General features: G+C 38.9%; 2 protein-coding genes and 1 long non-coding RNA gene across 3 annotated transcripts; 2 read left to right on the forward strand and 1 right to left on the reverse strand.

The window, feature by feature from the left end:
- Positions 1 to 1,324: 1,324 nt before the first annotated feature.
- On the reverse strand, positions 1,325 to 1,953 carry LOC140852893 (uncharacterized). Its single transcript, XR_012135886.1, has 2 exons — positions 1,814 to 1,953; positions 1,325 to 1,563 (listed from the first exon to the last, which is right to left on the reverse strand). It is a non-coding gene; the product is annotated as an uncharacterized lncRNA (long non-coding RNA).
- LOC105055172 (uncharacterized) lies at positions 1,819 to 4,893 on the forward strand. Its single transcript, XM_010936919.4, has 2 exons — positions 1,819 to 2,049; positions 4,371 to 4,893. Exons 1-2 carry the CDS (start codon positions 1,864 to 1,866, stop codon positions 4,548 to 4,550), a joined length of 366 nt encoding a protein of 121 aa, XP_010935221.1. The 5' UTR covers positions 1,819 to 1,863; the 3' UTR covers positions 4,551 to 4,893.
- Positions 4,894 to 8,170: 3,277 nt separating this feature from the next.
- Positions 8,171 to 23,193, forward strand: LOC105055171 (cytoplasmic tRNA 2-thiolation protein 1). The gene is made up of 10 exons (XM_010936917.4): positions 8,171 to 8,558; positions 10,000 to 10,114; positions 10,856 to 10,998; positions 12,764 to 12,883; positions 13,683 to 13,795; positions 13,886 to 13,978; positions 14,080 to 14,120; positions 15,610 to 15,676; positions 15,786 to 15,897; positions 22,878 to 23,193. The coding sequence occupies exons 1-10, from the start codon at positions 8,451 to 8,453 to the stop codon at positions 23,052 to 23,054; spliced, it is 1,089 nt and encodes a 362-aa protein (XP_010935219.1). The 5' UTR covers positions 8,171 to 8,450; the 3' UTR covers positions 23,055 to 23,193.
- Positions 23,194 to 24,785: the final 1,592 nt, after the last annotated feature.

Below are 24,785 nucleotides of genomic sequence, written 5' to 3' on the forward strand. Positions count from 1 at the left end.
TATTCTACTTGAGAAGTCCAAGAACTTAAAAGTAAATTCAGATCAATCTAAAGATCTATAAATAATTTTTCTTATTAGTTATCACAATACGAAACAAAAGGCATGATCGTTAACGTTACCATGACAAAAAGAATATTACCTTCTAATAGCTCCAAATTTTATATTTTTTTTCAATAAACCGTCGTGTTTGGCATTGTCACGGGATTTGTGGGGAATATATCTATATATCGTCTATTTCCTTCAAATATAGTGATCAAATGAAAAAAAAATTTTACCATGGTGCTCTTTTAATATTTTTTTATTATGAAAGATATTTAAAATATTACATTATTATTTTTTTATTTTTTTATTATTTTTTAAATAATATTTTATTATTTTTTATTCTCCTCTATCTTTTTTTCGCTTCTTCTCGTCGTCGCCCGCCACCCACCCACCCACCTCCCCAGTGGTCTGCGCCCCCACCCTCCCGCAACCGCACTGCCTCCCTTCTTCTTCTCTACCGCAAACTGCGCTCCTTCTTCTTCTCCGCCGTAGGCCGCCCCCCGCATGCTTTTTTCTTCTTGGCCGCAGGCCGACCGCCTCCCCTCCCTCGCTTTCTCCTTCTCCACCGCAGGCCACCCCATTCTCTCTTTCTTCTTCTCTGCTGCAGTCTACCGCCTCCTTTCTTATTCTCCCCCGCCATCTCCCCTCCTTCTTCTCCGTCGTAGACCGTCCCCCCCTCCACTTTCTTCTTCTCCACCATTGGTCGCCGCCTCTCTTTTTCTTCTTCTCCACTACAGATCCCCTTCTTCTTCTCCGCTGCAAACTATCTATCCTCCTCCCGCAATCGCATTGTCTCCCTCCCTGCGCTTTCTTCTTCTTCGCCACCCCTACACCCCAATGCAGTTTTTTCTTCTCCACTGCAGACCGCGCCCTCCTCCACCCGATGCTTTCTTCTTCACCGCAAGCCTCTAAGAGAATCAAAAAAAAAATTCAAATTATTGATGGATAAATTCAAATTATTTATCTTTAATTTGATATTTAAAAATAAATTAATTATATAAAAATTAAATGATTTTTTGGAGCAGCGCGGCAAAATCCATGGAAGAAGGAAGATACACGCTGGACTCATCCGGTGGTACGTTCTCGGACGCGGGTTCGGGTCACGTCGGATGGCCTTCGAACCACTTGCGGCCAGAAGCAATATCAACCGTTAGATGGTGGAGTTTAGATCTTTGAGTTGCGTAACCATGGAAGACGGAAAAGAAACCCGGTTGCTCGGACCCGAGCGCACCATAAATCAAACGAAATGATTACCGAGGTCCCCCGGTCGCCGCCCCGTCTCCTCTCGCTGCTGCCCACTTCGCTATACCCTTTGCCCTCTCGCCGAAGCCCGAGCCCTCCTCCCGCCGTCTCGCCAAGGCCTTGAACACGGCCGAGCGCTACTTCCACTCCAGCGAGCACCTCGGAAAAAAATTTGCTCTCGCTCCAAGCCGCATCCACTGATGCGACCGCCCACCGACACCTCCACCTTCGGACACCAATCCTCCACTTCTCTCGTGCTCCTGCCACAATCCTGGTAAGCTTTCTCTGTAGATCTCAAAGGAAACGTATACGGTCTTTTCCTTCAAGGAAAAGGAAGTAACTTGAGACAACTCCACCTTCTAATGACCCTATTTCGAGTTGTTATGTCCGGTCTTGATCGGTAGGTGTCTTTTTTTTTTTTTTTCATTTTTGTGGTGTGATTTCAATTGTTTATTCTCTTATAGACATTGGGAAATGGTTGAGTTAAAAAGGAAGTGATTTTGAGAAGTTCTTCTGGGTTGTAGGTAACGGAAGAGGGTAGGTGAACAGAAAAAGAGGGAGTCGGAGAAGAGGGGAAGAATGAACAAGGACAAGATATTTAAGCTGGCCAAGGGCTTCAGGGGGAGGGCAAAGAACTGTATAAGGATAGCAAGGGAGAGGGTGGAGAAGGCCTTGCAGTACTCCTACAGGGACCGCCGCAACAAGAAGAGGGACATGCGCTCCCTCTGGATCGAGCGCATCAACGCTGGCGCACGCCTGCATGGGGTAATGTTGAATTATCATTGCGTTCTGAGAAGAAAAAAGAAACAAAATAATTGTAAAAAATGACCTTTTTATTCTTTGAAATCTATAGTTCTTCTTGTTACTAATCTCAGAAGTTTATATATTCATTGAAAGTTTTGATATGTACCTTGTTCTGGGCATTTTCTTACTTTGTATTTCATCCATAAAGGAGATTAAATACAGAAAAATGCGTACAAAGTAGCTTGAGATAATCATTTGAACAAAAATAATGGTTTAGAATCTTGGATCGAATAAAAAAAAACTTTATTGAAAAGTGAAGTTGAGTATCATAAAGATTCTTCATTATCTTCGTCCTTTTCTTCTTTTGCCAAGCAGGATATTGTATAATATCTGAAGGGGCTATATATGTGAGATGAGAATTACGAGATGCTAATTGTTCCTCTTTCGAGATAACAATGAAGAAAAGTCTCTTAGTGAGAAACCAACAAAGTAAAGTCGATCGCAACTATTTAATGAAATTTGTATATATGCATAACATAAGGAGGGAGAGGAGAACGGAAGAATATGAAAAGTGAGGTCTGCTTTTAGAGAGCCTTCATTGCTTGTGATTATTTAAATATTCACAAATTGCCCCCTTGTCCAAAGCAAGATTCAAGCTCTATTCTCTCTGATAAGGGAGGGTTATATCTTAACATGGAGCAACTGGCCAGGGACATGATTTAGAGGTAATTTGTTTATTTTCATTTAAATAGTTAGAGTCCAAAATATAGGAAACACCTTTATTGTCATTATTATTGTGAAATGTGACAGAGTTGTTTTTCTACCTTGCTGTAATTTTATTTTTGCTAAATGTGTTAATTGATGCAACAAGGACGTGGGTAAAGGGTGTTAATAAGAATTACCTATTGATCTTTTCAGAGACAAGATTTGGTTTGGTGATATATGTAAGCAGGTTCAGTAGAAGTACAACTGAAAGTGCAGTTCATCCAAACTTGATGGCTAAGGGGCATCCTAGAATTCTAATTCATAGTTTTTGCTGAACTTCTGTATTGAAGAACGAGGAGATATGAAGCATCTAATCTATTCAGAATGGGTTGGCATGTGCTCTCTCCAGTCAAAACTAATGCACTTTTGCAGTGTTGTATAATCATCGATAAGATGCATATAAGATTCTTCAAAATTGAGTAGGAAGATTGAAAAACAGCTATAGTACATGGGGCTTCATTTGTCTTTGCCTTCACATAAACCACTTCTTAGGATTGTGTTGACAATGATTTGAAGAAAATCCAGACTGACAACATAAGCATCACATTATTATAAATGTTTGGTGTAGACATGAAATAGTATTAGAACTAGCTTTATAAACATGAGCATATTTGGTGAAGTTTAAGAATTGTACAGGAGAGAGGTTATGGATTTTTTGTTGAGATAGTATGAGCACATGCTAATAAGATTGAGACAGAAGAGTGCTGGATATAATAAACATGTCATATGGAGGTTATGACCTATAATTAAAATGAATTGAAATGAAGCACGTCTATCCATTAAATTCCGCAGTCATGATTTTCTTATACTCTTGACTGCGTAAATCATGCAGCATGGTCATTTCTAATGGTATTTTTAGACTGTATTAGGAGATGCTTAAATTCCTCAATCAAAGCACCTTTACTAAGGTGAAGAAATTCTTCGTTATGCTGCCTTTTTAATAGCATCAGTAGTATATGATGAAGCCTGCCATTCCGTTCTATAAACGATTCAGTTTGCCTTTGGCTTCCATACAGAATAGTGAGCAATGTCTTAATAGCATGCTATATTTCAACTTTTCTTTTTCTTTGGAGAAAATAAGTATAAGCGACTGAATAATGTAAGTTGCTGTACTATTTAGTTGTCTCTGAAGAATTGTGGCCTGCAAAAATTCATAATGAAACTTCAGTTGATTTAGTAAAATGATTTATTAGGTTTGCTGTTTGGCTTCTTCTGATGTCCATGCCAACTAGATCAAGGAGTCTCATTTTGCTGCAGTCTTTGCACAATTGATTACTTGATTGACTAAACAATTGCTGAATGTGTTTCCAAAGCGATGTTTTCCTGTTATGATGCTTCTTATATTCCTCATGTTTATAAGAAAATATAGCTAAGAAATGAAGACCTGATACCAACCATTTAGCCATGGATTTGCAGAGACAAACTAAAGAAGCTGAAGCAGAAGAAGAAAATTTCTTCAAAGAAGAATCTATCGCGATTTTTATCAAATATATGAATTAGTGCTACAATTTTGCATGGTTTATGTCATAGAAATCCAAGGAGGTTTCTGAAGTATCACTTTGTTGTGGTTTTGCCAGGTGAATTATGGTAATTTTATGCATGGATTGATGAAGGAGAACATCCATCTGAACAGAAAAGTGCTATCAGAGTTGTCAATGCACGAGCCATATAGCTTTAAAGCACTGGTTGATATTTCTCGCAAGTCATTTCCAGGAAACAAGGTCCCAAAGAAGGAAGGTCTATCGACTATTTTGTGAGCGTCTCTGTTTTTTGTGTGTTCTGCTGAAACTCTTGGTATTCTTCTTTCATCCGTCCAAAAACCACAACCAAGTATTATCTAAACTTGGTGAACGTCATCGATCTTGCTGTCTGCTATTCTAGTTGATGGAGGACCTAAAGTTGGATGTGGTTTTCTTCAAGCCAGAGCCATATTTGTTTATCAAGCGAAACTAGAAGTCAGAGTAGGATCTAGTTTTTCAGGCTTCTTTTTGATCTCCACTATTCTCCATTATGAACTGTTTCAGTTCGCAGGCACCAGAGATTACATCTCTTGCAATATTGATAAATCATCCAGTCATGCTTTCCTTCCAAAATTTGAAATGGATGTGTGTTTCTCCCTGTATGCAGCTGCTCTTGTCGAATTATGTTTTACCATATAGGACTCCTAGATGATGGAATTGGAAATGCAAAAGTTGCTGCTGATATGATAGCATGCAGATGGGTGCTGCTTAGCTGTTTCAACGCATGTTTGTTCCATGATGGTCGATGTCAGTGTACGTGGGTTCCTCACATGAACTCTGCTGGGCCTCGTGTAACATCTCTTGGCCTTGGTGTGGCATTTGCTCAAAGTATGTGCATATTTGCTGTAGGCCTGAGGTAAAGTGTCTTGTGCCATGGAATGCTCCGACACCATTGGTGCATGAAAACCGTGGAATTCATGGCTACTGTTTTATTTAGCGTTCTTTCTCTTCTCTTCTGATTAATCAATGAGTAATGTTTAGAAGGAAAAGAATCGATTTGGGATTTTGTTTGTTTGCCTGCAATTAATTCACCAGCAAAGCCACGGCACGCCTACTTTAAGTTGTATGGAGTTCGCAAAACATAAAAACGATTTATATAAATCGCTGGCTTAACCATAAATTATAGTAAATGATAAGATCTGTGTAAAATTGGCAATGTTTTAAGCAGAAAAACTATCTACGAGTTCCTGATTGAACCATAATTTACTCGGAAGGTCCTTAATCATAAGCTTTATATGAAGTCATGAACAGAATAAAAAATATAAGAAAATAAAACATCATGGAGATCGCATAGCATGGCCGATATATCAGTTTGAATCACATCCTTTGAGCGCTCCACCATAAAAGTAGCAATCCAGTCTGCTACGGTGTGGGCCTCTTTATAAAAATGCCTGGTGCATATGACGATGGCCCCCTTCAGCAACATTGTAATATCTCTCAGAAATCAACGAGCAGTATCTTTTGAATCCTGCATCTAAATTTATCAGACTATCGTGACAGAGTCACCCTCAATGAGCTAGTTTACTTTAAGAGCCAATTTTGTATAGGCAATACTAGCCCATGCTATCCATAGCTCTGTTTTCAGGATCGTAGTGTCCATCGGGTGAGATAAATGAGGCGGCTATCTATATAATAATAGTAGAGTGATATACGGATATTAGAGATGGTATTTCGTATTGACACGTAAGATTATAGGATAATCTCTCGTAATATCACATATCAAATTTTATTTTTTTTATTTTTTATATTTTTTAAATAAAAATGAAAGCATAAATAATATGATAAAAAAATAAAGAATATTTTAAACTATTTATATCTATCTATTTATCTATATAATAATAGTAAAACAATGTACGGGTATTAGAGGTAGCATTCCGTGTTGATACGTAAGATTATAGTATAATCTCTCGCAATACCACATATCAAGTTTTATCTTTTATTTTTTATATATTTTCTAAATAAGCACAATGCCACATGTCAATTTTTTTTATTATTTAAATAAGAAATAAAAGCACAAATAATATGATAAAAATAAAAAATATTTTAAATTATTATAACTAAAATTTATTTTAAAATAACAAAAAAAATAGGTGTGGCATACTAGAGCAATACACGGATATAAGGGATGGCATCTCGCAACGCCACATATCAAGTTTTATTTTTTTTTATTTTTATATAAAAAATAAAAATATAAATAGTATGATAAAAAATAAAAAATATTTTAAATCTATCTATTTATTTCTATATAATAATAGTAAAACGATATACAAGTATTAGGAGTAGTATTTCGTATTGACGCATAAAATTATAGGATAATCTCTCACGATGCCACGTATCAACTTTTATTTTTTTATTTTTTATATTTTTTAAATAAAAAATAAAAATAAAAATAATATGATAAAAAAATAAAGAATATTTTAAATCTATCTATATCTATATAATAATTATAAAGCGATATGTAGGTGTTAGGAGTGATATTTTATGTTGACATGTGAGATTATAGAATAATCTCTCGCATTATCATGTATCAAGTTTTATTTTTTTATTTTTTATTTTTTTAGTATAATGCCATGTGTCAAATTTTATTTTTTCTATTTTTTTATTTTTTAAATAAAAATAAAAGTACAAATAATTTGATAAAAAATAAAAAATATTTAAAATTATTATAACATAGTTTTATTTTAAAAAATTGAAGAAATTAGGGGTGGCATTTCGTGTTGACATATAATAAAGAAACAATTATCTGAACCTAACTCCATGGTGCTTGAGTCTCCATCCGAAGATATCGATGATACTTTCAAGATGATAAAGAAGATGGGGCTCATTTCTAATGCAGTTGCCATGCTTGATGGGCTCTGCAATGATAAATTAGTTCAAAAAGTAATGAAGCTATTCGGATTAATGCATGAGAAAAAACAATCTCTGAGATCATGCAAAAGAAAATGGAATATACTAAATGCTTTTAGTTATGCAGTTCTGATTCAGAACTTATGAAAAGGAAGGAAATTGAAGGATTCTGTTGAATGCTTTATGGAGATGTTCGATGTCAGGCATTTACCTAATGCAATAATCTTTAGTGATTTGAGAGGCTATCTTTAGAAAGAAGGATCTTTAAAGATTCTTTTGATTTTATCATGAATTAATTGATGAGAATAATCTTTAATATAAAATATTATTATTATTATTAATTAAATTTTTGTTACATGGGGGTTGAGTGCTAGTTGGGTAGTATCTAACGTGAGGGTTGAGGAGCTTAATGGGTCAATCAAATCTTAAGGGATGTTTGGTAGCATGTAATCATCATAGGATTATATATAATTTTATAACAGATAATGTGATTATATTATTTGTTTCATTACTTTTTGATATAATGCTGCGTTACGTGTAATGCAGTATTATCTCTAAAAGAGGTAATCTGATTGTTTAGGAAAAGGTGGCTATGTGATTATATATAATCTTATAATCTTGTAATCTTACAACAAGATAACTTCAAGATCAAAATATACTCATCAAAATAAATCAAAAAAAATTATGGATAGTCTCAGTTAATAAAAATAGAAAAGAAAACATAATAAGCGATGACACGAAAAATGATTGATCTTAAAATTAAGTTCTCTCTCTAAAAAATAGATAATAATCAATAAATAAAGATGAAAATATTTTAAAAAAATTAATTTATATTTTATGTAATCTAAATTATATATTGCAACATACGGTTCTCTATAATTTTATCATAATATTATTATATATATCAAATACTATAATATAAATTTTTTTATAATTTTATTAAATAATTTTATTTTTTTTATAATCATATAACCACAGCAATATTATTTATGTAATACAGCAAATGCCATCGTAAGCCGAAGAATATTCAGAGGGTTTTTTTCACCCTCTGGATGCGTCTGGCTACCCATCTTTGCAGCTGCAGCGTGAAGAAGAAGAAGAAGAAGAAGAAGAAGAAGAAGAAGAACGCCTGTATCTCACGGGCCAAATTCTTCCGCTAGTAACGACCGGCAGCATACTTCGCCGGCTCAGCCGTTTCTCAGTGGAAACATTTTCTTCTGAGCTTTGCCGGATCCTTCCACACTATCTCTATTTCCCGTCCTCCGGTCCCTGAACCCTAGATTCCTGGACATGGAGAACGGCGATGCGGACGGGAAGCCAAAGAGAGCGGCGGGTCGTCTCTGCTCCATCTGTAACCAGAAGAAGCCTGCCCTCAAGAGACCCAAAACCCTAGAGCAGGTTCTCCCTTTCGATTCTTCCTTTGTTCGACGATTATAATATTTTTTTTCAAAGTAAACTGTATTTTTTGATGCAATTATTAGAACAAAGGGCTGTGAATAAGGTTTTGATCGAGAGTTCTCACGTGGAGATCGAACTGAAGATGGTTACGAGTTTTCCTATCTAGGAAAAGAAAGAAAAAAAAAAAACAATTTAGTTTGTTGATTCAATTAGAATACTATTTTTGATGTTTTCGTTTATTCTTCCTTTGCTCTACGATGAGTTTTTTCTTCTTTTTTTTTTTGTAATTTGTATTTTCAGTGCAATTATTAGAAGGAAATCGTCATATCCAGAGATTGCACTAGAAGACTATGGATTTCATACCGATTTATAAGCAATGAAAAAATGAAAAAAAAAGAAAAAAGAAGATTTTTTGTCATCGATACTATAAGTTTAGAACTTTTTTTTTATATTTTCTTCCATCTACTGTGAGATATTTAGGTTAAGCAAATGAAGGGGGACATCAGGGTCATATAAAGTAATGCTAGATGGCATTGTTTGTATTTAGGGGATATGTATTTTATACTCCTGAGGGGTGTTGAATTCAGGGAAGGACGGCATGCACAGGGAAATTGCTTAGAAGCATTGCACAGGGGTGCCTGATATGGTGAATATTCTTTGATTTGTTGAAAGAGTTAAAGAATTATAACTCAAGGTAACTCTTAACAAGGATAAGCTATACAATTACAGTGAAAGGTGGTCAACAGAGATCAGACATAGTTTAAGCACCATAAGGTAGATTATTGGTCTTTCAATCCACAGGGGTTGATTTGTTTTTTACTTCATGAGTAGAAAGAAGTGAGACAAATTCATGAAAAAGTTTAGCCTTCCTGGTTACCTAGCATGATTGAGTTGTAGGCAGATCACACAAAACGATCATGTTATGTTATTTTCATGGTTATGCATACTGTTACCACTTATGTGAAAGGAAGCTATTATTACTGTTCTATGGCATAATAGGCAAGACTCTCACCCCAGTATGTGTGTGTGTGTGTGTGTGTATTAATGTAGGCATGGTTCCAATGTTTCATTGCAGTCTAAATCTTTATTGAGGTTTGCTAACCCTACTTATCCTCTTTAAGTTAAATCAAAAGATCTACAAGAAGAATTCAGTGTATGTGGACATAATAACCATCTGATTCATTTGATTTGTCTCCATGCAGTGTATGTGGACATAACAACCATTTCATGCATCTAGGAGTGTTTAGATAACAAAAATCAGAATTTGCTTCTAAATTGGGGTTTAGGTTTATAATTTTACAAGTCTTTACTCTGGCCCCTGTTTACATGGGAACATAAGCTCGGAATATCTTCTTCTTTTTTTTTTTTCTTTTTATTATATGTTACATTGAGCATTTGTACCATAATCTCATCTAGAAAATTAATGAATGTACTTCTTCAGATATGTAGGGAATGCTTTTACAGTGTCTTTGAGGAGGAGATTCATAATGTTATTGTGGATAATCATTTATTTAAACCTGGTGAGCGCATTGCAGTTGCAGCATCTGGAGGGAAAGGTGAATGATAAACTCAGTGAGGTGAACATCAGTTGATGCTCATCTTATTTTTATGGACAATAACTTGTCTTGATTCTTTTTATTAAACCCTGTTAAAGTTCTTGCTCATTGTGGCATAGTATTTAAACACATTGTATTTCGTTTTGATGCTCTGTTTAGGGTACTCATCGGAAATATAAGAACTTCACCACAGTAAAACTTCTCTTGTAATATATTTAGACTATAGAGAAAAACTCAAGTCAAATTTCTGACCATGGTATGCAAGATGTTTGAACTGAAGCATACACATTCAATTTTCTTCATATTATTTCTTATTCATCTTCTTACAGTTTGACCTACTTATGACGTATTTTACTTGGACCACAAAATTCATTAGGCTAAATATGTGACATATTAGATTAGGGATATAGTTTTCAACTGTCCAGTTTTCTCTGATGTCTTCTAATTGTTAAAGCTCAAGGAAGTACTTCATGAAAGACAATAAAATGAAGCAATAATTTTAGTAGATTATGAGCACTTGTTAGAAATTATAGGATGATTGTTTTCCTTTATATGTCATAGCTTTTTTCTAAGAGATATCAGTATTTTTTCTTGGTTATCAATATGAGAGACTACATAATATTTACTAGTTTCCGTGTTGTCATTATAATTTCAGCTCATGTCCCACATTTCATTTTGCCTTACAGTATTCTCAACCTAGAGAACCTAAGAAATTTGCAATATGACTTTCCTTCTATGCAGATTCAACTGTTCTTGCTTATGTGTTGTCAGAGCTAAATCGCCGGCACAATTATGGCCTGGATCTCTTCCTTTTATCTGTTGATGAAGGCATTACAGGTTACAGGGATGACTCACTTGAAACTGTCAGAAGAAATGAAGTTCAGGTCAACTGATATATGACTATGTAATTTATTAGTATTTTAATCACTGATACAAATATCCTCATGATAGTACACAAATTTTATCTGTTCTATTCATATTCCCCAAGAAACCTCTGTTTATATGTTTTTTCTCCTTGATAACTTTCTATATGAGCACCATTCCTTCTTTTTTACCTTCAGACTAGATTAAGTTAATAATAATATGTTCCACCCACTCCCTCATAGGCTCATAGTGACTATTAGCACACTCATTGTCTTGATTTAGGTTTGATGATGGAAGGAATTTAGAATAACAAAGCCTTGAACATCCAAAGCATAAAAAATTTTCAATGAATTCCACAGAGATACTCATGCATGTAAGTGTCCTAGATCTATATGAGCAGAGGTGATGATGCGTAGCATTTTCCAACAAACCATATTTAATAAGTTTTGAAAGGGCATCACAGGCAGCTGGTAGGGAATATGAGAAATTTAGCTGGTAAATCTTTGCACCTTAACTAATTGATTTCTAAATCCTAATCCAAGTGAAACACTTCTATCAAAATGGAAAGAAATCTATTATCTACCATTTGTCTCTCCTTCCCTCTCGTATCAAAGGACTATTGAAAATATTTTTTGATTAATAATTGAATGTAAGTAGCAATTATTATCCATCCATTCATTCTGATGGCCACCATGTGATGTGTTATTTTTTGAGTTTATAACCACTGAAATTAATTTATGTTTAGTAATAATGATCTGGTAAAATCACATCATTGGTTTTCTGATTTTTTTCCACTGTAATGATAAATAACACCTGTTATAACAATGTTTATCTGTTCCTAAATAAATTTTATGATAGATAGTTTTGGGTATGCAATAGTTGTTATCATCATTGTAGCAGTCAATCAGATCTTAATGTTATTACCATTTTTTGGTTAGGAGACATGCTGGTTTTAAAAAATAAAATTTCTTTTTATAAGATTGTTAATATTACAGAAATATGCCTGCTAAAGATTGGTTTCTTACTATTTAGTTTTTTATTTATATTAGAAGTCAGCATGGGCACGGTCTCCTGGTTGCCAAGCCTTTTTAATCTGTGAAAAAAAAAGTATTAGTTTGGGTCAGATGGCAATGCTACCCATCATAACCTCAGCTTTTGTAGATGTAAAGTGTGTTCTTGCTTGAGTACGTTGAGCACTGCTCAGAATTTTCTGCATATTTATATATACGTATATGCATAATCTTTGCTTGAGAAAGAAACAGGATTAGAAGTTTGTAATGCCAAGACATGGGTAATGTCATGCAATCTCTTTATTTTAAGAAGAAACCATGACTACAATTTTGTACAATCTCTTTTATATTTAAAAAAATTATGATTTTATCCTGGCATGCTCTTCTGGTGCAACTTATGATGTTACTGCCTTTTTAAATCTGCAGTTTCTTGGTTGTCTAGATTGGGTCACTGAAATGTAACCTCTCTTTTTGAGTGCGATCTGTGGGTAACTGCAGTATTGCATGCACAGAATGAAACCCATAGATTGATGTAGGCATATGAGACAGAAAAGCTGATGAGCCATTTAAACTGTTATTAGATCACCGAAAAGTGCGGAAATGATCTAACATGCTCTTTGCACATGTTTATATGGATGTTCTTTACCTGATACTTTTCTTTCTTTTTTCCATAAGATTAATTTTACCAACTTAACATGTTTGCACTTGATTAAACTTATAGTTAGTTGGATGTTTTAAATATGATCTGATTTTTTGTGACAGCTGTTTCTTGCAGTATGGATTGCCACTGAAAGTGGTTTCATACAAGGATTTATACGGTTGGACAATGGATGAAATAGTGAAGACAATAGGATTGAAAAATAATTGTACATTTTGCGGTGTTTTTCGCCGTCAGGTATCTGATATTTATCTTTTCATTTGGAGTGAATGTAGGCAATTTCCTTTTCTTTCTTTCAATACCACTTTGGTACATTGTAAGTGTTGCACATGTTCCTTCCAACGTACTAAACTTATTGAAAAAATATGGGTACTAAGAAGAATATGCTGTCTCGAAGAATTGATCTAAAAGATGTAAGGTCATGCCATTAGGGATCATTGTTAGCAAAACTTTAATACAAAATACAGTTTCCACAAAACTAGTTGATTTTGTGTTAAAACTGGAAGAGAAATTATGTATTGGGTCCTGATGACGCCAAGATATTTTCGTTAAAAAATTTATTATTGATTTGGGTTTTTTAAAGATTTAGAAACATTTTGATGGAGGTATATGTTTAGAGTTTGAATCATTACTCAGTTCTGAATATCTTATATTTATACAGTAATTTAAAAAGTAAAAGTTGCTTGGCCATCAAAGTTGAGACCGTAGCATGCCTATGATACTACAGATAAGTTGGAGAAACGTTATGAACATAGCTTTTAAAATACCTTGTAAGTTCTATATTGGCAGTGGTGGGCTTATGAGCAACATTGGACAAGTACTTTTCTTCTCCTTGGTAACTGTTTTTTTTTTTTGTTAATTTTAACATACATATGCCACTTCTTTATTTCTTTTAGAAATTATGAATCTGTTGCCAGTTCTCATAAATACTTGGAAGTGATAAATTCTATCTCTTTTTTTGAGCACTGTCGGTTAATTGCGGTAGGTCAGACATCCATTTATTGCTTACATTTAAGATATATTGTAACTTTTATAGGCCCTAGATAGAGGTGCTGCGCTAGTGAGAGCAGACAAGCTTGTTACTGGGCATAATGCAGATGATATGGCAGAGACTGTTCTCTTAAATATTCTACGGGGTGACATTGCAAGGTAATGTGCATCCAGTAAGTTTTGTTGCTCTTCCTTGCTATTATCTCTTAATTGTTTATTAAAATGATGTTTTGATATTATATCTTGTAGGTTGAGTAGATGTACTTTTATAACTACTGGTGAAGATGGACCTATTCCAAGATGCAAGCCTTTCAAATACACCTATGAGAAGGAGATTGTTATATATCCTTTTCTTTGAAATGCTGATATTACTTGGTCTTATGATATATGTTACTAGAGCAATTATTTAATTGGATAAAACAGTAAAGCCTTGACAGTGTTACGTATGCATACTTCAAAAAACTGGACTACTTCTCCACAGAATGTAATATTTCATATTCTAATTCTTTTAATTTTTGTCATTTTATCTTATTATTTTGTTACCTTTCCTATTCGAAGATGTGCCTCACTTCTATAGTTTATAGATGATGCTTAACTATTGATTGGAATTCGTGGAATATGCTTAAGTTACATTTCCTTTCTACAACTGACAACATTTTATACCTTAAAAAAAAAGAAAAAGAAAAAGAAAAAAGAACTAACATCATTTTAGCAAACAAAAAGATTCCTGTATAATGGTAAATCACATTAGATTTATATGAAAAAGTTACAGTCATCCCATGTTTTCTATATGGCTATGCAGCTCATCCAGTAGCCTCTGGCTAGCTACATTGCTGTTTTGAACTATGAACTGGAATTGTTTTTTTCAGATTCCCTGGTTCTGGCACTATTTCTTATTCATGATGATTCTAACATAGCAATGCAATAAAACATTACTAAGCTAATGACCTCATTTCCCTCACCAGATGTGATATCTGAAATTCTCTTATAATGCTAAAGGTGATTCTTTTGTGAATTTGTGCTGTTTTACAATGCTGATTTGATTTTTCTAATCTACTCGCAAGTCAGCATGTTACATAACTGAAGGACACTTGTAGCATGTGATCATCACATAATACTGAATGTTTCAATATTGATAACTGAGAGTACTAGGTGATAACTTGAGTTGTAGCAGTTTAACAGTTAGAAGCAATATGGTATTAAGATGGATGGTGCAAATTTTCTCTTTGTTGCGCAAAAAGTGCAAGGGATTCGGTACCAATATATTTAGAAATCTATAATATATTGTAGAAATACAGGATTTATAGAATATGAACCCTATCAGAAGTTTTCTGCATATAAAGCCAAATGCTTGTCCTACATAATGCAATGTCAGTGGCTGTATGTCTAAAAATGAAACTCTCAGAGGATGCAGAAATCTATCAGGTCATGCTCTTGGGGGTCTTTGGATACATTATTGCCATGACATTGGGTGTTTGTGTGGTCAAAAACTTGTATTATTCTGCAAAAATTTAGGGAGAAGAGAACAGATGACCCCATACCTTCTTAATTGTTCAGGATATATAGACTTCTAGTAGTTGTTTGCATATACAGATAAGGATGGTTGATAGTTGATACCAATTAATGAATAATATCACACCTTAGCCAGCCAATGTGTAATATATAATTTATATATGTGTATTATGTGTGAGGTATTTGAATATCAATTATGACAAGGTATTGCATTTCTCGAATGGCATGATGCTAAAGGTTTCTGTTCCTAGAACTAGGTATTTACATGTATCTCTTTTGTTTTTAAACTTATATATGCATATGAGGCAAATTGCCTAATCTAATTTAGTTAGACTCATGTATTGAATTGTTTGGTTTTTTCAAAAAAGATATTGTCAATTAACAGAATTTTTCTTTGCATTTTTGTTGTGCTTTAGAATTACTGTCTTTATCAATCTCAGTCAGAATTACTTCTAGTGCAGGCATTTATTCTCCTAATGCATATCGTGGGTTTGCCCGTGAATTTATTAAAGATCTGGAAAGGATTAGGTGATTTATTTTTTAGCTGTATTTGTTTAATCCAAATGAATGCAATTTATTTATAATTTAGTAGTATCACCTTGTATTTGTAACTGAAGCAACCTTTCCAATGATGTAGGCCACAAGCTATACTTGATATCATAAGGTCAGGAGAGAACTTCAGGATATCTACATCAACAAAGATGCCAGAGCAAGGAACATGCGAACAGTGTGGTTATATTTCTAGCCAGGTATGATATCCACACAAAATTTTATGTGCCATGATCTTCCATAACTATTCTTTGCCAACAAGAACAACAATAACAACAATGGCAACCACTACAACCATAACTATATCAGTTAATATCATATAATATGATCAAGAATGTTTTAGAAAATGTCACAATGCCTTGTAGAAAGTGAATATTATGTTTTATATTACAAAGTCCAAGGTGCAAGTGCTTACCCTGGCAGCCAGAAAGCATTGTCACAGAACATCTTCAGACGCTACAAGTTTATGCATGTAAATATGTGTCTAGGCAGACAAACAGGGTAGCAGACTGCATGCCAAATAATGGCAAAACTGACGTATTAAGTATTATGTACGAGGATGTCTCTATATTGACTTTTAAAAGATGTAGGCATATTGACCTATAAGTCCACTTTGTCAAAAGGATGAGGGGAAGATAGTACTATATTACATTTGTTTGACATTTGTTTGACTTGTGACAAACCGTGGGTCTCTGACTTGAGGAACCATATTTTTAGTTATTGCAGTGGAAATTTGGTTGTGGCGACTAATGGTCAAGTAGTGGCTTGAACGTCGACGAGGACGTCGACAGCTTGAGTGGGGGAGAATTGTCAGGGACTTATCCGCAGGCATGTCGTAGGGGGTGCCGGCATGGGCGTGGCACGGTGCTGCGAAGGATTTGGCTTGGCAAAAATTTGCAATGCTACTCGATCATTTGGAACCCCCAGGGTGAGAGGGTGAGAGACCTCTTGCATGAGGCAGGTGTGTCCTTTGTACTTTTGAGAAGAAAAGTAAGAAAAGGTTGGGGTTTTTCCCTGTAAACACTTGTCTCATACCTTGGGGTGTTGGCTGGCTAAAGGAGTTAGCGCCATCACGGAAGTAATTTTGGAAGCTGAAAATTGCCCCGTGACAGTTGGTATCAGAGCAGGTTGCCTGAACAATGGCTGGTGGATCCGGTTTGGATGCTGTTCGAGAGCGGGTAACAATCATCAAGCAGGTACTCGGTGAAGTCCCAGAGGAGTTGGAACGCCCGGTGATATCCAAATTGGATGAGCTCGAGGAAAGGCTGAGCGCACTTCAATCTCGGTTTGAAGAAGTAAGTGCTGTTCTAGCCTCTCGTGTTAGCATTGCAGAGAGCGAAATGGGAGTGCTCAAGACAGCGTTCTGCAGCCCGGGTGCCATTGCTACAAAACCATCCCGCTCAATGAAGGTGCCGGAGCCAAAGGCCTTCGAGGGGGAGCGCGATGCTAAGGCCATCGAGAATTTTTTATGGGACATGGAGCAGTACTTCGTCGCTGCAAGAGTCCCTGATAAAGAGAAGGTAACTCTTACTAGTATGTATCTAACCAAAGATGCAAAGTTATAGTGGCGCACCAGGTTAGACGATGATGCTAGTGCGGGCAGACCGAGGATCGAGGCTTGGGAGATCCTTAAGAAAGAACTGAAGGACCAGTTCCTACCTTGCAATACTTCATGGTTGGTGCGGGAATCCTTGAAAAAGCTGCGACATGTGGGCTCGGTGAGGGGCTATGTCAAAGAATTCAGCTCGTTGATGCTGGACATCCGCAACATGTCGGACGAGGACAGGCTATTTAATTTCCTGTCCGGCTTGCAACCGTGGACGCAGATGGAACTCCGGAGGCAAGGCGTGAAAGACTTGCCCTCGGCCATGGCTGCAGCGGTGGCTTGGTTGATTTTCGCATCAGTCGGCCTGTAGAGGGTATAGAAGGGACTAGCAAGCCCAAGTCCAAAGGCAGGAAGCCAGCTGCCCAGAAGAAATCCAAAGGCCGAGAGAATGGCCAAAGCGTTGGCAAGGCTAGCGCACAAGAGAAAGGTAAAACCAGTACTTTCTCTGGTTGTTTCATATGTAGTGGACCGCACAGGGCAAAGGACTGCCCGAAGAAGGAAAGACTCAATGCCGTGGTAGAGGAGGGTGGCCGAGGTGATGAAGCCAGCCCCTCACGTGTCAATCCACTCCAACTCGTCAACGCCAATCATCCTCAAACGGATGGCCAGACGGAGAGGGTCAACGGCCTACTTGAGGAGTATCTGTGGCACTTTGTCACAGCCAACCAAAAGAATTGGCTGGAATTGATGGACTCAGCGCAGTTTTGCTACAACCTGCACAAGTTTTCGGCCACAGGTATGAGCCCTTTTGAGTTAGCAATGGGGCATCAGCCCTTTAACTCCTCACGAAGTTGCCAGGAGCAGATCACAGGGTAGGTGCCCAGCAGCCTACCGATATGCGCGATCGAAGCAGGAGCTTTTCGAAGCAGCGCAAGACAGTCTTCACAAGGCAGCTCGGCGCATGAAGAAATATGCGGATCGAGGAAGGCGTGGTCGGGAGTTCCAGGTTGGGGATCAGGTATTGCTGAAGCTGACTCCCCAGATTTGGAAGAAAATCAGTAGCAAGATGGTGCATCGGGGTCTAGTTCCCAAGTACGACGGGCCATTTGAGATCGTCAAAAAGGTTGGTACAGTGGCATACCGGTTACAGCTGCCCGCCAGATTGAAGATCCATCTGACTTTCCATGTGAGCTTCTTGAAGCCATTTTACCAAGACAGTGGTGAAGGAGTGCCTTCACGGCGACAGATGAAGCGTGCCCCTCCGACAGTCAAAACGGAGTACACACGCAAGGTGGAGAAAATACTTGATCGCCGGGTCTTGGGGCAAAGCAAGAAGAACAGGAGGGTGGAGTACTTGGTGAAGTGGAGCGGAGTTCCAGACAATGAGACCAGCTGGGAGAAGGAGACTTTCCTCTGGCAATTCGAGCAGCAGGTACATGAGTTTTTAGCTTCCCGGCCAACAGGGACGTTGGCTTCATCAAGTGGAGGAGGTTTGTCACAGGGCTGAAGCCTTGGACACGGGCTTGGCACGGGCGTAGACGGCACCGTGCCATGCCTTGCTGCGCGGGGGGGGGGCTCGGCGCAGCATTGTGCGCAGGGAGGGCGCACATCTTCGGGACGGCACACCGAAGGAGCGCGCGACATCAGCAGGGTAGGTGCGCCTAGCCTGCGCGCCCGTGCCGCGCATCATCGCCATGTCGCGCGCTCCTTCGGTGTGCCGTCCCGAAGATGTGCGCCCTCCCTGCGCACAATGCTGCGCCGAGCCCCCCCCGCGAAGCAAGGCATGGCACTGTGCCGTCTGCGCCCGTGCCAAGCCCGTGTCCAAGGCTTCAGCCCTGTGACAAACCTCCCCCACTTGATGAAGCCAACGTCTCTGTTGGTCGGGAAGTTAAAAACTCATGTACCTGCTGCTCGAATTGCCAGAGGAAAGTTTCCTTCTCCCAGCTGGTCTCATTGTCTGGAACTCCGCTCCACTTCACCAAGTACTCCACCCTCCTGTTCTTCTTGCTTTGCCCCAAGACCCGGCGATCAAGTATTTTCTCCACCTTGCGTGTGTACTCCATTCTGACTGTCGGAGGGGCACGCTTCATCTGTCGCCGTGAAGGCACTCCTTCACCACCGTCTTGGTAAAATGGCTTCAAGAAGCTCACATGGAAAGTCGGATGGATCTTCAATCTGGCGGGCAGCTGTAACCGGTATGCCACTGTACCAACCTTCTTGACGATCTCAAATGGCCCGTCGTACTTGGGAACTAGACCCCGATGCACCATCTTGCTACTGATTTTCTTCCAAATCTAGGGAGTCAGCTTCAGCAATACCTGATCCCCAACCTGGAACTCCCGACCATGCCTTCCTCGATCCGCATATTTCTTCATGCACCGAGCTGCCTTGTGAAGACTGTCTTGCGCTGCTTCGATCGCGCATATCGGTAGGCTGCTGGGCACCTACCCTGTGATCTGCTCCTGGCAACTTTGTGAGGAGTTAAGGGCTGATGCCCCATTGCTAACCCAAAAGGGCTCATACCTGTGGCCGAAGACTTGTGCAGGTTGTAGCAAAACTGCACTTAGTTCATCAATTCCAGCCAATTCTTTTGGTTGGCTGTGACAAAGTGCCGCAGATACTCCTCAAGTAGGCCGTTGACCCTCTCTGTCTGGCCATCCGTTTGAGGATGATTGGCGGTGGAAAACTTCAGATTGGTCCCCATCAAGCTGAAGAGTGCCGTCCAAAACCGCCCTGTGAAGCGCGCATCACGGTCGCTCACAATGTCCTCCGGCAAGCCGAAGTACTTGACCACCTGTTTGTAGAAGAGCTCTGCAGCCACCTCTGCTGAGCATGCTTTTGGGGCCGGGATGAACACCCCATATTTGGAGAATCGGTCCACCACAACCATGACCGATGCCATTCCATCCACCAAAAGAAAACCGCTGATGAAGTCCATGCTGACTAACACCCACGGCTTCTCTGGAACGGGCAGTGGCTGAAGCAATCCTGCTGCACGCCGCCTCTCCACCTTGTCTTGTTGGCACACAAGACATGTCTTGACATATGCCTCGACATCCTGCTCCATGCGCGGCCAATAATAACTGCGCTCCACCAAAGCCAGCATCCGTTCGCGACCCGGATGACCAGCCCACTTGCTGTCGTGGCATTCCTTCAAGATTTCCTCCCGTAATCCTGCACCAAGAGGGACATATAATCTGTTACCTCTAGAGTGCAGCAGATCTGATTCCAGCCAATAACGCCGCACCAAGCCATCCCGGACTTGCTGTACCAAGCGTTGATATTCTGGATCAGATGGCGCTTGTTCCTTGACTCGCTGCAGTAGATCTCCCTGGATCTGCACCATTGCTGCAGCAGTCACCTCTTCGGTTTGGCGCCGACTCAATGCATCGGCCACCTGGTTTTGCCTACCAGGCCGATGCTCCCAAGCAAAGTCATACTCCGCCAGCAGCTCTTGCCAGCGCGCCTGCCTGGCAGAAAGTTTGCGTTGCGTCTGGAAGAAAGTGTTGGCGACATTGTCGGTCTTCACGATGAAGTGGCTGCCCGAGCAATCACATCCGCGTCCACAAGCAGTGCCGCGCCTGCGTCCATGCAGTGCCGCGTCTGTGCCCGAGCTGTGCTGCGCCCATGCCCGCAGACAACCCCGAGTCCTTCTGGCCGAACCCAGGCCGAGGTGCGCCTAGCCTGCGCGCCCGTGCCGCGCATCATCGCCATGTCGCGCGCTCCTTCGGTGTGCCGTCCCGAAGATGTGCGCCCTCCCTGCGCACAATGCTGCGCCGAGCCCCCCCCCCCACGCAGCAAGGCATGGCACGGTGCCGTCTGCGCCCGTGCCAAGCCCGTGTCCAAGGCTTCAGCCCTGTGACAAATCTGGAACCACGCCTTGTACTATATTACATTTGTTTGACAGCGCATTAGTTTCATCTGCACCAAAGCTTGGCCTTCGATCTGTTCCGATTAACTGTGGGTTTATCAGGAAAAGGTTGTGATATTCCTATTTCATTCATAATTCCTACTCATGTGGCTAAGTTGGAGCTGAGGGAAGTTATGTGGATGATAGATCTTCAGGTCTGCTTATACAGCTGGTCAGATCACTTCTTTATGAAAAGTTTAAGTCTGACAGTTATTAATTGTGATATCTGGGAGTAGCCAGTAAATGATAGCTGATTTTAATCCTATTGCAATGAAGCCCCATTGGAGAGACATGGTTGCCCATTCTGGTGGAGTAAATTAGTGGTCATGCTAAGTGCATCAGATCTGGATAAAGAACAAGACAGACAAGGTGCTGAGCTTATTATTGTAATTTCTCTGAAGATTGTGCGTAAGTGGGATGGATCCTGCCAGAGTTGAGACAAAGGTTACTTATGAGCTTAAAAATTGAATTAGTATACTCAAGGTTGCTGACATATTCCTCATGGACTTGCTAGGTAAGATGCTTTTAGTTGTAGGTGTAAATCCAAGACGATGTGATGAATGTGGTAACAAACTCTTAATATGTTTGCTACTGAAAAATGTAGGGCTCCTATTGACTAAAGGTTATTTGGTTTCCTTTAGAATGAAAGTAGCGATGAAGCCCCTACTACTATCTGTTCAAAAGACAAATCGCTTAGATGGGATAAGGCTTGCTCTTTATGCTTATGTTTGTTTAAAGGAGATGGTTTAGTGAATTTCCATATATGAGCTCAGTGAACTAATAAGAATTTGGCTGATAATTACTCGTTATTATCTAATACTACATAAATATTATCTGATCTAATATATATAATGCAAACACTTTGTCGAGCCATGTGAAGCCGGACTTTTGAGCTGAAGCCTGCCTCAACAAGATCATTAATACATTTTTGCTAATAATAAATTCTTGCAGGACCTTAGATGAAGAATTTTGGAGTGTGTTGGCCTTCCACATTAATTCAAGCTATCATTACCTTCTTTTACGTGCATTGCATGTATCAAAAACTATTTAGCACAGGGTAGAACATTTATGAAGACCTGTCATCTGACTGGAATAGGGTAGAACAAGCTGACATACTTTGCCTGTGTTTGGATGTTTTAAGGTTCAATATGATTATGTCTTGAAATTTTTTGGTTCGGAAACCATAGAATGCAAAGATCAGATTTTAGGAAGAGCTATTTGGTTTCAAAAATGATGCATTTAGAAAAATAAGGCACTCTGGTGGGAAGAGAGATTCATAAAATCTAAGAACTCTACTCCAGGAAGAAACGAACATTTCAAGGATTTCAGGAAATGCTTTTGATCTCTTAATCCTGACTACACATGTTTAAAATTATAAATTCCATTTTCAAATTTCCAGTTAAAAATCACATAATGTTGTGATTAGGTTAACTATCCAAACTTAAGCCTTTCATGAGCTTTGTAGTATTTCAATTCCCAGTTACTTCCATTAAAAAAAAAAAGTAGGCTTTTTTTGGTATATGGGAAACTTTTACATGCATTTGTGGGAAGGTTTTCGCTCAGTTCTTTGAATATATGTTAATCAGTCATTTGTATAAGAAATTGTTACAATTGACATCGATATCACATTCTTTATGGTTCATTATATTTGTAAAGATGCAGATAAAATTTGTATGAGATTTTTTTTTTTAAGAGCTTTGATCATTCTGTTATCTGACTTGCAGAAATTGTGTAAAGCATGCCTCTTGCTGGAGGGGTTGAATCGGGGTTTACCAAAACTGGGTATTGGAAGAAGTAGAGGGCCCGACAGGGCGAAGAAGGATGGGAAACAAAGAACGTTACTTTCAGGAGTGAAAGGGTCAGACTTACAGAGCAAACAATGTGGAACCCTTGATTTCTAATTATCTGCGGAGAATTCTTTCTGAACTAATGAATACTGCTTATGTTCAATATAGTGCTAAATATCTTGCTTACATTTGCTTTTTAACTTGTATCACATCAAGGAGTGTCACACTTATATTCTATAAAAATCTTCAGCAATATCATGAAATCTTAATTTATACATGCAAAATTGGACTGCCCGCTTTAATGGAAGATTGTATGTTAGCAGTTGATCGAATCATAATCCAAAGGATTAAACCTGAACAGGGGCAGCTTATTTCTATAGGTGAAATGCTAGATATTCGCCAGAACCTGTGCCGATGCAGAAGCCAATCTGCACTAATCGCTAGAAAATACATGATTCATATCATGTAAACGTTAAATAATTTTTTGAACAGATGCTTAGGGAGCCCCACACAGGTCTTATTTGAAAGACTTTTTGACCGTTCGCTTGCTGATAGCAATAGATTCTTCGGGAGTTGCGTAATCCAAGCTGTGTCAAGAGATCGACAATCTCAGTATCTGACAAGTCTTTTGAACTGTTTGCTGCTGATAGTAATAGGATTTTCAGGAGTTGCGTAATCCAAGCTGTGTCAAGGGGTTGACAATCTCAGTATCTGGTAAATTTGAAACAAAATAATGCGAGCAACTACAAGAATACATGTTGGCTACACCAACATGGGCTGTCTGTCGCATGGACAATAATTGCATTACTGTATACCGATCTAAGATCTTAGTTGAGATTAACCATGACAGCAATCATGTGAGCATCAGCTATACACCAAGATGACTGAGATCGATGCTTTTAAAGATCTTGTTTCTTATATCTCTACCATTTAATGCAAGCTTCAGGTTTCAACTCTGCTGCAACATTCAGTATCACTTTGAAAATGTCCACTTTCCTTTTTCAACAAAAAATTGAAGGGATGAACTGTATCCTCTTAACTCAAAAATTTGTAGAGAAAATTTCAATAGTGAGGAAGAATGCTGCCGAGCACATATTATAAGAACTAGTGTAGATGTGTATTTAATTTCACATTGTCTATGCAATGGATAGTTTCTCGGTGCCAAGAATTTTTTTTTTTTACATCCTCGTTTGTGAGAATGGAACTCTAATGAAGCCTTAATTTCTCCCAAATCAGCCATATGCAGACAGGATTACAGCCATCAGCATCTTCCGTCATGCGATCATAGCTAGGGCTGGAAGTGGGCTCGGGTCAGCCCGAGGCCCATCGGGTCGGACTGGCTTCGAATCGGGCTTCGGACTTGGCTTGAAACCATCCAGATCGGACTCGGATCAACAAAACAGGGTCTATTTTAATTTCGGACCGGGACCTTTGGTTCAGCCTGAGCCTGGCCCGGGCTCAAAATTGAGCCCGATTAGAGGCTTGAGAATTGGGAAGATGAAAAACCCTCAGGCCTCAACAGTCCTCCCCTTTCTCTCCATTCGACCATTCCTTCGCAAAATCGGATCGGAACCCTGAGTGGCTGTCGGTGGAGCCCTGAGCGGCTGTCGACTGAGCCCATCGCCTCGACCGCATCGACAGTTCCCATCGCCCTCTTCCTCTTCTCTTCTCTAGTTCTCCGTCTTCAGTTCTTCCTCGTCGAAGTCATTTGTCGGTGTCGCTGTCGTCAGTCGAAGTCATCTTCCGTCAAATTTAGGGTAAGGATCCTCCGTCCCTGATCCATGTTTTGTCTACCGACCGCCATCATCGTCGACAGATCCTCCGAATTTTGGATAAAGATCCTCC

This window comes from Elaeis guineensis, chromosome 12, assembly GCF_000442705.2.
Source record: "Elaeis guineensis isolate ETL-2024a chromosome 12, EG11, whole genome shotgun sequence".
In the NCBI taxonomy this organism is placed as follows: Eukaryota; Viridiplantae; Streptophyta; class Magnoliopsida; order Arecales; family Arecaceae; genus Elaeis; species Elaeis guineensis.

What these genes read in the sequence shown, in the direction of transcription:
- LOC105055172 (XM_010936919.4), top strand. Translation starts at nt 1,864, where the DNA reads ATGAACAAGGACAAGATATTTAAGCTGGCCAAGGGCTTCAGGGGGAGG. An exon ending in CTGGCGCACGCCTGCATGGG is followed by an intron (nt 2,050 to 4,370) that starts GTAATGTTGAAT and finishes TGGTTTTGCCAG; the next exon opens with GTGAATTATGGTAATTTTAT.
- LOC105055171 (XM_010936917.4), top strand. Translation starts at nt 8,451, where the DNA reads ATGGAGAACGGCGATGCGGACGGGAAGCCAAAGAGAGCGGCGGGTCGT. An exon ending in TATGAGAAGGAGATTGTTAT is followed by an intron (nt 13,979 to 14,079) that starts ATATCCTTTTCT and finishes TGACAGTGTTAC; the next exon opens with GTATGCATACTTCAAAAAAC. An exon ending in GTGGTTATATTTCTAGCCAG is followed by an intron (nt 15,898 to 22,877) that starts GTATGATATCCA and finishes TCTGACTTGCAG; the next exon opens with AAATTGTGTAAAGCATGCCT.